At 35.0% G+C, this 13,261-nt stretch overlaps 1 protein-coding gene across 1 annotated transcript; it reads left to right on the top strand.

Annotated features, from left to right (window-relative positions):
- Positions 685-1,842, top strand: LOC109821367 (putative F-box protein At3g16210). The gene has a single exon (XM_020387558.1). The coding sequence runs from the start codon at positions 685-687 to the stop codon at positions 1,840-1,842; it is 1,158 nt and encodes a 385-aa protein (XP_020243147.1).

The raw sequence follows: 13,261 nt of genomic DNA on the forward strand, positions 1-13,261 counted from the left end.
CCATAGTAGCGAAGAAGTAAAAAAAAAAGATAAAAATAAAATTAATAAAATAAATGGGGGTTCTAGTTATTTACTATCTAGTTCCAATCTAAAACTTAGCATAATTTGAGAGACTAGAACTCTCATTTTTGTATAAAAAAATAAAAAAATTAGGATACTTTTGTACAATTATCCCAGTTCTAGTTTTGTCAGAGTTGTCGTTGACTAACAATACTATCAAATTTTCATTCTAATTTTAATTCTAATTGACTAACACTATAAAGTTTTATCCTAAAAATAATCTTAATTTTAGTTTTGAGTTCTATTTGACTAATGGCCCCTTGATGTTTGGTAGGTTCCGTACATAATTAAGGCAAATTTCATTCCCTGTCCTCATCTTTGCCTCCCTACATATCAGAAGAGGGTAGGAACGAGGTTTGTTTCAAGGTTTGCCGTAAATACAATGATCTAAAGGATAAATTTTTAAAAATGCCGTACAGTTGACGGGTATGTAGATAAGAAACTAATAGTTATAAAGGATGTCGCTTTGAATAAAATTCAAGGAAAACAAATACCCGTTTTGCCCAAATTAAAATTTTAATAACAGAACAGCAGTTCTCTCCTTGTAAACAAGGAGAGTAATTAGTAGGGAGTCCCAGGCTTTATAAATATCAGAAGCCTAGCTACACACAGCTACCCTAAATCATGGGCGACGATGAGTTGGCTGCTACGATGAAAACAAAGAAGCAGAAGGGAGAACCATCATCGCCAGCATCAACTCCAGTAATTGCAGGTTGCATGATCCCGGAGGAACTGATCCTCTGTGAAATCCTCCTGCGGCTTCCTTACAAATTGCTTTGCAGATTCAAGTGCGTCTGCAAGAAGTGGAACAATTTCAAGTTCCTCCCAAATTACCAACTTGTCTCAGTTGGCAAAGACGACACGCTTGTGTACACAATCACTACGTCTGGAATCACGGTTTGCAAATCATACCCCAACTCTTTCTTGCCTAATGATGATTATCGAGCTAGGCTCATCAACTCTACCAATGGCCTCCTCTGCCTTGAATTGGAGAATAATACCATCAACCATAGATTCTTATATGTTCACAATCCTCTAACAAGCGAGGGCCGTGTCATCGCTGACAGCGGTGATTGTGTAAACTCCGTTGCTTTGGCTTTCGAGTCAAAAACCTCGTCTACAGACTACAAAATCATCCATCCTGTCAAGCTCCGTTATGATCGCGAGAGTAGTACAAAGCGTCGTCATATACTCACTTTTGGATTTGAGATCTTCTCATCAATCACTAGCAAGTGGGTTTCAACCAATGCAAAAGTTACTATCCGAGACTTCATCAAGCTTGGGAAATCCATTTATGTCAAAGGAGTTGTATACTGGGAATGCTCCAATCAGTTGATGTCATTCAACATTAAGGAAGACGTTTGCACAATCATAACACTACCTGAAAAGACAGATGGCTTTGATTACAATGAGATGGGAGTGTGTAAGGATCAACTGACGTACACGAAACTATGTGAAGTATATGTGAAAGTGTGGTTGTTGAACAACAATGGCAATTGGGAGCAGATATACAAAGTGAATATTGTTCAGATGGTTGTGGATAATGAGCACTTCTTTCTACCGTTGGGCCTGCTGCTGATGAGGAAGGGTAAGAAGGTAGAATCCCTGGTCTACATGAAAAAGTGGTTGCCTCTACCATTTTATGGTGGAGAGAAGCTGTACATGAGGGTGAGGGTCGGTCACAGTGAGCAGACAGTGATTTCCTATAATTTCAAGACACGAGACGTCTTCAGGGATATAGAAGATCGATGTGCAGGTCGGATACTACCCTACAACACATGATATCCAGTATTCATTGTGTTTCTTTACTTTGTATATACTGGAACTTTCACTTTCATTTTTCACACTTTGCTAAAAATTGTGATAACATTTATAAGCATATCATATGCTGAATGCAAGAATGCATGCTTTTCTGCATGCATCCATCTATTTCCTTCTTACGCATGCGGTTTCATACATGTTCTCATGCTAATGGAACCACATGCAAATACATATAAATTTACTATGGAAATGTCGTCACCCCTTCATGTTTAAAAGTTACCGTGTCACACCTTATGACCCAATGCACTTGATAATCACGTTCCATCCTCGACTAGGAACAGGGACATGCGGTTCACCTTATTTTTTCTAAACTAGTTAGGCTCACTCCAATGCTTCTGACTTGAAATTACAGAGATGACCAAATTATGTTCTGATGTATTTGTAGTGTCTTTACTCTGTAATTGTTGTATACCCTATCTGTGGTCCTTTGTCTTGATACTATAACATTTAAAACTTTTGCTTATCTAAAATGTGTGTGTGTTTGAGATATCTGGGGCTTAATTGGCTGCTATCTTCCGGGTATTTGTAATAGAGTCATGAACTTCAAGCCTAGCTGTGATGTATTTGTAACAGAGTCATGAACTTAAAGCCTAGGCTGCATAGCTACTTCCATAAAGATGGACCTAGCTACCTAAAGCTCATATTTTACCAGTATGTTGGACGAAGAAGGTAAAAAAATGCATGTCCAGCGACATATCTTTTTCTCTGAAAATCATAGCTGAACAAGGTCGACTATAGATGAAATAACAAAGTAGGACTATAACCTGCAGGAAAAATAAAAATGAAATGCACTATTATTCATGTTGATAATAGTAGTGAGTTTAGTCCCACATTGGTTGTGAGAACACACCTCACCCTCCACTACTTGTATAAATATATGTGCACACTCAATATTCAATTTAAGGAAAATTTACCCAAGACTCACTCTCTCACTTTTAACATGGTATCAGAGCTAGGATTATTATTTCCCTTCCAATAAATTTTTTTTAACACTTATGCGTTCTTTTGCCAAATCTTGGCATTGGTGCTTTGCAGCTGTTTAACATATTTTTTTGCGTTCCTCTGCCAGATTTTTAGACCTTGCCGCTTTGCGGCCTCTTAACATATTTCACATTCTCTTTTAACCTTTGGGTTTCATTTTAACCTTCGGGGTTACATTTTTAACATTCAGGTTTCTACATTAACCTTCGGGTTCTATTTTAAACCTTCGGGTTTCATTCTAACATTCGGGTTCTATTTTAAACCTTCGGGTTCTATTTGGGGTTACATTTTTAACATTCGGGTTTCTACATTAACCTTCGGGTTCTATTTTAAACCTTCGGGTTTCATTCTAACATTCGGGTTCTATTTTAAACCTTCAGGTTCTATTTTAACGGTATCGCCGTTTCAAGACCATCTCTTGGTCTTAAATTTACGGCATCGCCGTTTCAAGACCATCTCTTGGTCTCAAATTTACGGCACCGCCGTTTTCAAAATCGTCTCTCGGTCTCAAATTAACGGCATCGCCGTTTCAAGCCATCTCTCGGCCTAAAATTGTGGTTTTAAGCCGTCTCTCGACCATCTCTTGGTCTTAAAATTGTCGTTTCACAGTCAGTAACGACATCGCCGTTTCAATCCCTCTCGACGTCTCAACATTGGCGTTGATACGTTGTGGGTCTCCGGCAAAAAGAAGAGGTGAAAGAGGATCTCCTTGACGAACACCTCTTTTGGACATAATCCACCTCCCAGGCTTACCATTAACATTAATGGCAGACATACCCCCATTTAAACACAATCCATGTTATCCATTTAACACCAAAATTTTAGCCTTGAGCACCTCTAAAATAAAATCCCAATCCAACATATCATAAGCTTTCACAAAATCTAATTTTAATAAAATTCCTCCCCTTTTTTTATTCTGAAAGCAATCAGTAATAATCTCCTGAGCTGCAGCCACTCCATCAAGCAAAAATCTGTTTTTAATGAAACCAAATTGGACAGGATCAATAAGTCATTCCAATTTATCATTTAATCTATTAGTAAAAACTTTGGTAATCACTTTAAAATAACATTTAGAAGACTTCTATGCAATCTGAAAATAGAGAATGGATTAATTCCTTGTAGTTTTTTATTTTGTTTGTGGAGATTATTCCTAGTCTGTAATTGATTTTTAGATTTCTCAATATGTGAGTATCATGATGTACATAACTCTCAATTTTGGTTTGAATGAATAAAATTCTCATTGACCAAAAAAAAACATTTAGAAGACTGATAGGTCTATAGTCATGATAGCCTTATTTTTTTTGGAATAAGCACAATATGAGCATAATTGAGCCTATTAATCTCCAACTTACCCTCATAAAACTCATCAAACAACTTCATAACATCTATTTTCACCGTATCCCAAAAATTTTAAAAAAATAAAGTAGAAAATCCATCTGGACCAGGGGATTTATCCCCATTAATATCAAACACTGCTTTATAAACTTCCTCTTCAGTAAAAGGAGTTATAATATCATTAGAACCTCATTCAACCATAGGGAAAAGCTTATTCCACTCAAGATGACATCTATAAGGCTCTCTCTGTCCAAAGATTTTTTTCATAGTGATTTGAAAAAATTTGAGCTATACCTTCTTCAAAACTCACCACCACATTATCAACAGAAACTGAAGCAATTAAATTATTCATTTTCCTCCCATTAGTAATTTTATGACAATATGCAGTGTTATTGTCTCATTCTTTTAGGCAATGTGCTTTGGATCTTTGCTTCCACATCTGCTCCTCTTGCATCAAAATCTCATTCTGTTGAATGGAAATATCATTTTTCTTAATCAATTCATCATCATCCAAATCTCTATTTTTTTCTAACACTTCCCATTCTAAGAGACTATCCAACAAGTCCTTCTTTTTTTGTTTAACACTAAAAAAATTGGAATGAATCCATTGTTTGATGCATTTTCTCATAAATCTCAATTTACCAACAATATTCTTGGCAGCAGATAAACTTTTTTGTGCACACTTCCACCATAAAGGTACACCTTGAACTCCTCAGATTGTAACCAAATTTTTTCAAATCTAAAACTTTTAACAAAATTTTTATTATCCCCACAATCAAAACTAATTGGAGCATGATCAGATTATTGACTACAAAGACCTTGTTGTCTGGAAAAAGGAAATGCATCTTCCCATTCAGAGTTGAAAAAAACTCTATCCAATCTAGCCATAGAAGGCAATCTTCTTTTATTAGTCCAAGTAAACTGTCTCCCATGTAAAGGACTATCAATCAGCTCTAACTCATTAATGACCTTTTTAAACTCTTCCATTTCTTTTCTATGAACAGTTTTACCCTTTCTTTCAGCAGCATTAACAGTAACATTAAAATCACCCACCACAACCCAAGGGCCTGAAAAAATATTTTTGATATTTCTAAGCTCCTGCCAAAATAGAGCTCTCTCACTATTACAATTTGGACCATAAACTGAAGAAATGTTCCAAACAAAACCATTTCTCTTATTTTGTAGAACCACAGTCAAAACAAACACTCCAGAAGACTCCTGCAACTTCTTCCATTTGTTACTATTCCAACCAATCAAATGTTAGCCTTCTTGTTTTGATGATGTTTAACAAACAATTTACCACTAATGTTGTTTGTCTAGTATTTATGTTTTCTTATTCATTATAGACAAACAACGTAGTTGGAGGATGGATGGATTGCGCCATAACGACGATATCAAATGGAGGTGGGCGGAATTGTGGAGTGAAGCAACATGCAATTCATAGTTAAAGATCAAGTTCAAGCTTCATCCGCATGTGTACCAAGTTGAGCTACAATGAAGATCAAGATAAAGCTTGGGTAATCTAGTTTAGATTTTATATTATGTGTGTTAAGTACCTTAAGCTCAATATCATATACACACACGTATTTGGTTTCTATGTATAAATATAGTTATATATATACATGCATGGTTTTGGGTTTTCATGTTTTGGACATACTTGCAAAATACATGAGTTTTCACAAATAGAAATTCAATTTGAGAAATTCTTTTTCTAACATGTTTGTTTTCATGTTTATAAACATTTCGCAAAGTTTCATCAAGTTTGGAATTGATTTGTTATGTTTAAAGGAATTTACAAATTCACGTTTTCGTTCGTGCACATGTTCGTGCATGTTTTACAAAACTGATGAGTTTTCACAAATGAGAAGTGATATTTGAAAAATTCTTTCTCTGACATGTTTATCTACATGTTTAGAAACTTTCCTCCAGTTTTTACTATTTTTAGAGTTAATTTACTGTGCCTAATTGATTTTACAAAATCGTATATCACAGCAGATTTTCAGAAACTGTATTTCTGTGTTCAAATATTTATTTCTCTCAACTGGGAAATGATTTTTCAGAAATTCTTTCTCTAAAATATTTTTATACATGTCTAGAAACTTTCCTAAAAAGTTCATAATTTTTGAAGCTGTTTTACTATTTTTAACCGACTTTATAAAATTAGATGTACCTGCTACAGTACCGCCGGTCGACCGACGAACTGTCTGGAACTTTTCTCCGCTTCTTTCTTTGCTCGCGGTCGACCGCGATTTTCCTCGGTCGACCGCTGCAGTTTCAACGGCTCTTTTTAGAGCCGTTACAGAATGGTTTTTTGGTCATTTTGTTTGGGTTTTTGGGTGAGGTCTTGGAGGCTATAAAAACCCTCTTTGATCTCAGTTTTCAGTGAAGAAAGAAATATTTTAAAGAGTTTTAATCAAGGGTTTAAGTTGGTTTAAGTGTGTTTATAAGCTTTTAAGCATTTGAGTGTTTCGGTTTTGTGATTCAATTCAACAAGAGCTTGAGGAGATCATCTATTGGTGTTTGGGCATTCAACTCATCTCTCTCTCACTCTTGATCTATAGAGAAGTTTTCCTTAAACTCAATTCTTTATTAAGCTAGAACTACATTGAGTTTAGTTTTTATTTATATCTCTTTATTCACACACAACCTTTTGAGCTTATTGTATTGACATTCATAGTATAATTTGGGGTTGTGGGTTTGTGACTAAGAGTTATGCTTAATTGAGTTCTCATCTTGTTAGAGAGAACAATCATTTGTTATTTTGTGCTTAATTGTGAGGATTCACTTGTAATACACTTTTTCACCGAGAGAAGTGTGTGGTGAGAGACGGGGTCGAATCCAAGAGGAGTGACGTCGGTTGACATGCCTAGGGAGAGGTTGTAACCGAGCACTTGAGGAGGAGGACACGGGCTAGGACCAACACTTAGTGTGTGAGGTGTGATTGCATAGTGATTGTATTGTGAGGTGTAAACGTTGTTCGGGTGAACGTAGAAAACCCGGTTGTGATAGTGGAGATCTCCTCGAGGTGAGGAGCGGGGACGTAGGTCGTGGGGACCGAACCTCGTAAACATATCCTTTGTTTGTGATTGCATTGGCGCACTTGTTTTCATGTTCATATCTTACATCGTCATTGTGTATTGCTTATTGATCATTTTGCCCTATCACATTTGTAGTTAATTTGTTTACCCCTCTTGTTAGTTTTATATCCTTGCACATACATTGTCTATATCTCTTTGTTAGGATATATCTTATTGTTTATATATCCTTGCATATATTTCTATCATATAGGATATATCACCTTGTGTATATTGCATATTCTTGCACATAACTCTTTGTATATCTATCTTGCAAGAATATATTTGTTAATTAGTTTTAATTGGCATTTAATCGGATTAGATTAGCATAAGACCCTAATCACCCCCCCTCTAGGGTCTAACAATTGGTATCAGAGCTTGGTGCTCTTTGATTTAAGGTCTAATCGCCTTGAGTTAAAGATCCAAGTTATCTTTTTGTGCTAATCTTGTTTTGATTGCATTTGCATCTTGCTTGCATATTTTTACAAATTATGAATATGAATGATGCATCTTGTTTAGGCTATGATTCTAGTATTGCTCCTAAATTCAATGCTTTCCCTTATGCTCAATGGTGTTTTAGATTCAAAATATTTGTTCAATCTAAAAATATCGATTTATGGGAAATCATTGATTGTGCTTATATTGTGCCCACGTTGGAGAAATCCAAGTGGAGCAAACATGATAAAAAGATGTTTATTATGAACAAGCTTATGTTAGAATTTTTATTAAATGCATTTGATTCATTTATGTCTAACAAGCTTGATTCTTTTGATAGCGCTTATACATTATGGAAATTCATAGAAGCGCATCAAGGAGACTTGAAGGCGATCCGACAAGCTTTGGAGGATCCCGCTTCAAGTTCATATGGAGCTTCATGCACACGTGCACTAGGCGATAGCCCTAGTGAGGTTTGCGAGTTCGAACCCGATAATGATTTATCTAGTGATGAACTTGCTTGTGCATATGATAGATTAATGCATGCCTACACTAATTTGCAATGGATATGTGTGCCAAGTCTAAATCATCATCTACTCATCATGCACACATATATAGCAAAGTTTATAAGTGTTCAATTTGCGGCCGTAAAGGCCATCTAGCTAAATTTTGCTATGATGCACAAAAACATAAGAATATTAATCTTTCTTGTGCATCTCATGTAGCTTCCTCATCACATACACATACATATGCTTATCATGCACATCATAAACATGCAAATGTGTTTAAATGTGATATTTATGGACGTTTTGGCCATTTGGTAAAATTTTGCTATGATTTGAAAAAGACTTCACCTTTGCCAAATGATTTTATTAAGCCACAAAAGTTTAAATGTGATGTTTGTGGTAGATTTGGCCATTTGGCGAAGTTTTGTTATGATTTGAATAAATATTCAAACTTGCCAAATTTCTCAAGTAAACCACCTTTGTTTAATAATGTTTCTCATTTGCAAAATAATTTTAAAAGAAAATCTTTATTTGCAAATGATTCCCGTGCACGAGCTAATGGTCCACAAAAACAAATTGATCTCTTTCATTGCACAAATTGCAATCGGAAGGGTCATTTGAATGAATATTGTTTTGACCATGTTAGTGCACCATATGTGCCCAAGAGGGTTCATAACCCTAGGGCTTTGAGCTTAAAAGATAGGGGTCATGTCCCTAAATCTTTTGGTACCAAGAGTTCTTGGGTACCAAAACAAATTTGATTTTCAAACTAAGAATTTTAATGTTTTTATCTTTCTTTGTCTTGGTTATGAAAATTATGCTTTAAAATCTTTTGGTTATGAAAACAATTTTTCTTGTATAAAATCTTTTATTTTCATGATTATTATTTTTTTTTGTTTGATGAGAGGACTATGTTTATATAACCCTCCGGAGTTATTGGGTGTTTATTCCCAAACATTGTTTACTGGGTACTAAAAATGTTCATATGGGTTGATACTAGCTCAAGAGCTATATATAGTTGCCTCTCTTGATTTTTGAATCAATGATGATTTGATTTTACATTTTTGGATTTAAACTTTGATTTATGACTTCTCTTAGTTGATTTGTTTTCATTTGAAAACTTTTTACATGATTCTCATGTTTCTCTTCTTTTGATTTCATAAATCTATTTTATACATGGTTTTTATGTTTTTTGATATGAGACAATATGTTCATCTTGATATATTTATATATGTTCTCATTATCTCTTGAATGTGAGTGATTTTTGGCATATTATTTATGCTTGCTCACATGTTTGCCATGATCTTTTATTGCTTATATTTTATATGGCATTTTGATAGGGGGAGCAATCCCTATACTTGCTTCATACTCACCTATGCTTATTGATAGGGGGAGCTTTCGCTCTCTTAATTCTTATTGTTTGTCTAGTGTTTGTGCATTCCTATGTTTTGTAGACAAACAACGTTGTTGGAGGATGGATGGATTGCGCCATAACGACGATATCAAATGGAGGTTGGCGGAATTGTGGAGTGAAGCAACATGCAATTCATAGTTAAAGATCAAGTTCAAGCTTCATCCGCATGTGTACCAAGTTGAGCTACAATAAAGATCAAGATAAAGCTTGGGTAATCTAGTTTATATTTTATATTATGTGTGTTAAGTATCTTAAACTCAATATCATATACACACACGTATTTGGTTTCTATGTATATATATAGTTATATATATACATGCATGGTTTTGGGTTTTCATGTTTTGGACATACTTGCAAAATACATGAGTTTTCACAAATAGAAATTCAATTTGAGAAATTCTTTTTCTAACATGTTTGTTTTCATGTTTACAAACACTTCGCAAAGTTTCATCAAGTTTGGAATTGATTTGTTATGTTTAAAGGAATTTACAAATTCACGTTTTCGTTCGTGCACATGTTCGTGCATGTTTTACAAAACTGATGAGTTTTCACAAATGAGAAGTGATATTTGAAAATTTCTTTCTCTGACATGTTTAACTACAAGTTTAGAAACTTTCCTCCAGTTTTTACTATCTTTGGAGTTGATTTACTGTGCCTAATTGATTTTACAAAATCGTATATCACAGCAGATTTTCAGAAACTGTCCTAATTGATTTTACAAAATCGTATATCACAGCAGATTTTCAGAAACTGTATTTCTGTGTTCAAATATTTATTTCTCTCAACTGGAAACTGTATTTCTGTGTTCAAATATTTATTTCTCTCAACTGGGAAATGATTTTTCATAAATTCTTTCTCTAACATGTTTTTATACATGTCTATAACCTTCCCTCAAAATTTCATAATTTTTGAAGCTGTTTTACTATTTTTAACCGATTTTATAAAATTAGATGTACCTGCTACAGTACCGCCGGTCGACTGATTTTTTCGCCGGTCGACCGACGAACTGTCTGGAACTTTACTCCGCTTCTTTCTTTGCTCGCGATCGACCGCGATTTTCCTCGGTCGACCGCTGCAGTTCCAACGGCTCTTTTAGAGCCGTTGCAGAATGGTTTTTTGGTCATTTTGTTTGGGTTTTTGGGTGAGGTCTTGGAGGCTATAAAAACTCTCTTTGATCTCAGTTTTCAGTGAAGAAAGAAATGTTTTAAAGAGTTTTAATCAAGGGTTTAAGTTGGTTTAAGTGTGTTTATAAGCTTTTAAGCATTTGAGTGTTTCGGTTTTATGATTCAATTCAACAAGAGCTTGAGGAGATCATCTATTGGTGTTTGGGCATCCAACTCTTCTCCCTCCACTCTTGATATATTGAGAAGTTTTCTAAACTGTATTTCTAGCTCTTTTATATATTTGATTATCATTGTTATTAAGCTAGAACTACATTGAGTTTAGTTTTGATTTATATCTCTTTGTTCACACACAACCTTTTGAGCTTATTGTATTGACATTCATAGTATAATTTGGGGTTGTGGGTTTGTGACTAAGAGTTATGCTTAATTGAGTTCTCACCTTGTTAGAGAGAACAATCATTTGTTATTTTGTGCTTAATTGTGAGGATTCACTTGTAATACACTTTTACACCGAGAGAAGTGTGTGGTGAGAGACGGGGTCGAATCCAAGAGGAGTGACGTCGGTTGACATGCCTAGGGAGAGGTTGTAACCGAGCACTTGAGGAGGAGGACACGTTCTAGGACCAACACTTAGTGTGTGAGGTGTGATTGCATAGTGATTGTATTGTGAGGTGTAAACGTTGTTCGGGTGAACGTAGAAAACCCGGTTGTGATAGTGGAGTATCTCCTCGAGGTGAGGAGCGGGGACGTAGGTCGTGGGGACCGAACCTCGTAAACATATCCTTTGTTTGTGATTGCATTGGTGCACTTGTTTTCATGTTCATATCTTACATCACCATTGTGTATTGCTTGTTGATCATTTTGCCCTATCACATTTGTAGTTAAATTGTTTACCCCTTGTGTTAGTTTTATATCCTTGCATATATCATATATCATATCTCATTGCTAGGATATATCCCTTAGTTCATATTGCTTATCCTAGTTTATATATCTTGTTGTATTTCATTCTTGCTAGGATAACTTGTTAATTAATTTTAATTGGCATTTAATCGGATTAGATTAGCATAAGACCCTAATCACCCCTCTCTAGGGTCTAACATCAAAATCCCACCAGAAGCATCAATAGAGGGTAAACAAACCCACTCAAACACATTACCTCCCAGGCTTTTTAAAATTTTATCATCAACACAACTCAATTTTGTTTCCTGTAAACAAATTATTTCAAATTTGTTTAACTGGCAAAATTCTTTAACTCCAAATCTTTTGGTACTCAAACCAAGCCCTCTTACATTCCATGTAACCAACATAGGAAGTAAAATCAAACTCCTCAAACACAAATAAACAGAGACTACTCAAAAGTAGCTCTCTCCTGCTCCATTTGCCTCACTTTTTTTAAGAGATCAAAATCCCCTTGAGGTTCAAGAATAATGGCACAATTTAAAGCAAATCTTTTTAACTGCTTATCAAAACAGACATAAAAAATAATAGGAACAAAAGAAGAACCCAAAGAAGAAGAGCTTTCACCTGAAGAAACTCCATGAGAACTTTTGTCATAATCTTTCAAAGCAGCTCTATCCATAGCAGTCATAGGTTCATAATCCATAAACCTAGAGCATCTTCTTACATAAGCAACTTTTGAATTAAAACTAGGCTCTGTAGGAGGTAAGGAATTCAAAGGTTGAATAATTGGGAAATCTTCTTCTCTTTCTGATCCTTCCTCATTGTTATAAAGCACTGGTAACCAATTCTCACCATCAATATTTTCATTAATCGTAAGAGCTTTACTGTTAGACTCTTTAATTGCAACATTTCCTTTTATCTCCTGATCTACATTATCTTCAGAGATGATAGGAGACATAAAGACATTCAATTCCATCTCAACCTCTGTACTCTTAATATTATCACCATTCACAATTTGATCCACCAGTTTTTCATTTTTAGAGATCTTCATTTGTTCTGTACCTTGCTCAGCCCCAATACCTTTTGAAGAATTATCTTTCCAAATTCCCCACACAGACTTTTTATTTTGATAAAATGATTTGGCTTTGTTCCACAATCTGGCAGCTGGAGAATCCCATGGATTATTCTGCAAGTCCTGTCTAACAGTCCATGAATTATTAACAGAAGAACCAGATCCACTATCCTTTCTCCCTTTAAACCATTTATCCTGGTAAGAACTCAGATTATTATCTTCTATATGATCCACTTTCTGTTTTTTCTTTTCAACTTCAACAATTTCACCCATAATCAACATAATAGAAACTTCAACATTATACAGATTTTTTCCAACAAAGATCTTCAAGACTTTAGGAATATCAATATATTCTAAACACCTGACTAACAAAACAACATCCACAAACTCAAAATCAGCATTTGTCAGCGGATCAAGATCAACTAAATCAGCAAAATGCTTCACCATCAAATCAAAGGATTCTCTATTCCATAAATGAGGAGGAACATGTTTCAATTTGATCCACACCTGAGAATTTCTCTTTTCAACCACATTCCCTT

Source organism: Asparagus officinalis, chromosome 8, assembly GCF_001876935.1.
Source record: "Asparagus officinalis chromosome 8, Aspof.V1, whole genome shotgun sequence".
In the NCBI taxonomy this organism is placed as follows: domain Eukaryota; kingdom Viridiplantae; phylum Streptophyta; class Magnoliopsida; order Asparagales; family Asparagaceae; genus Asparagus; species Asparagus officinalis.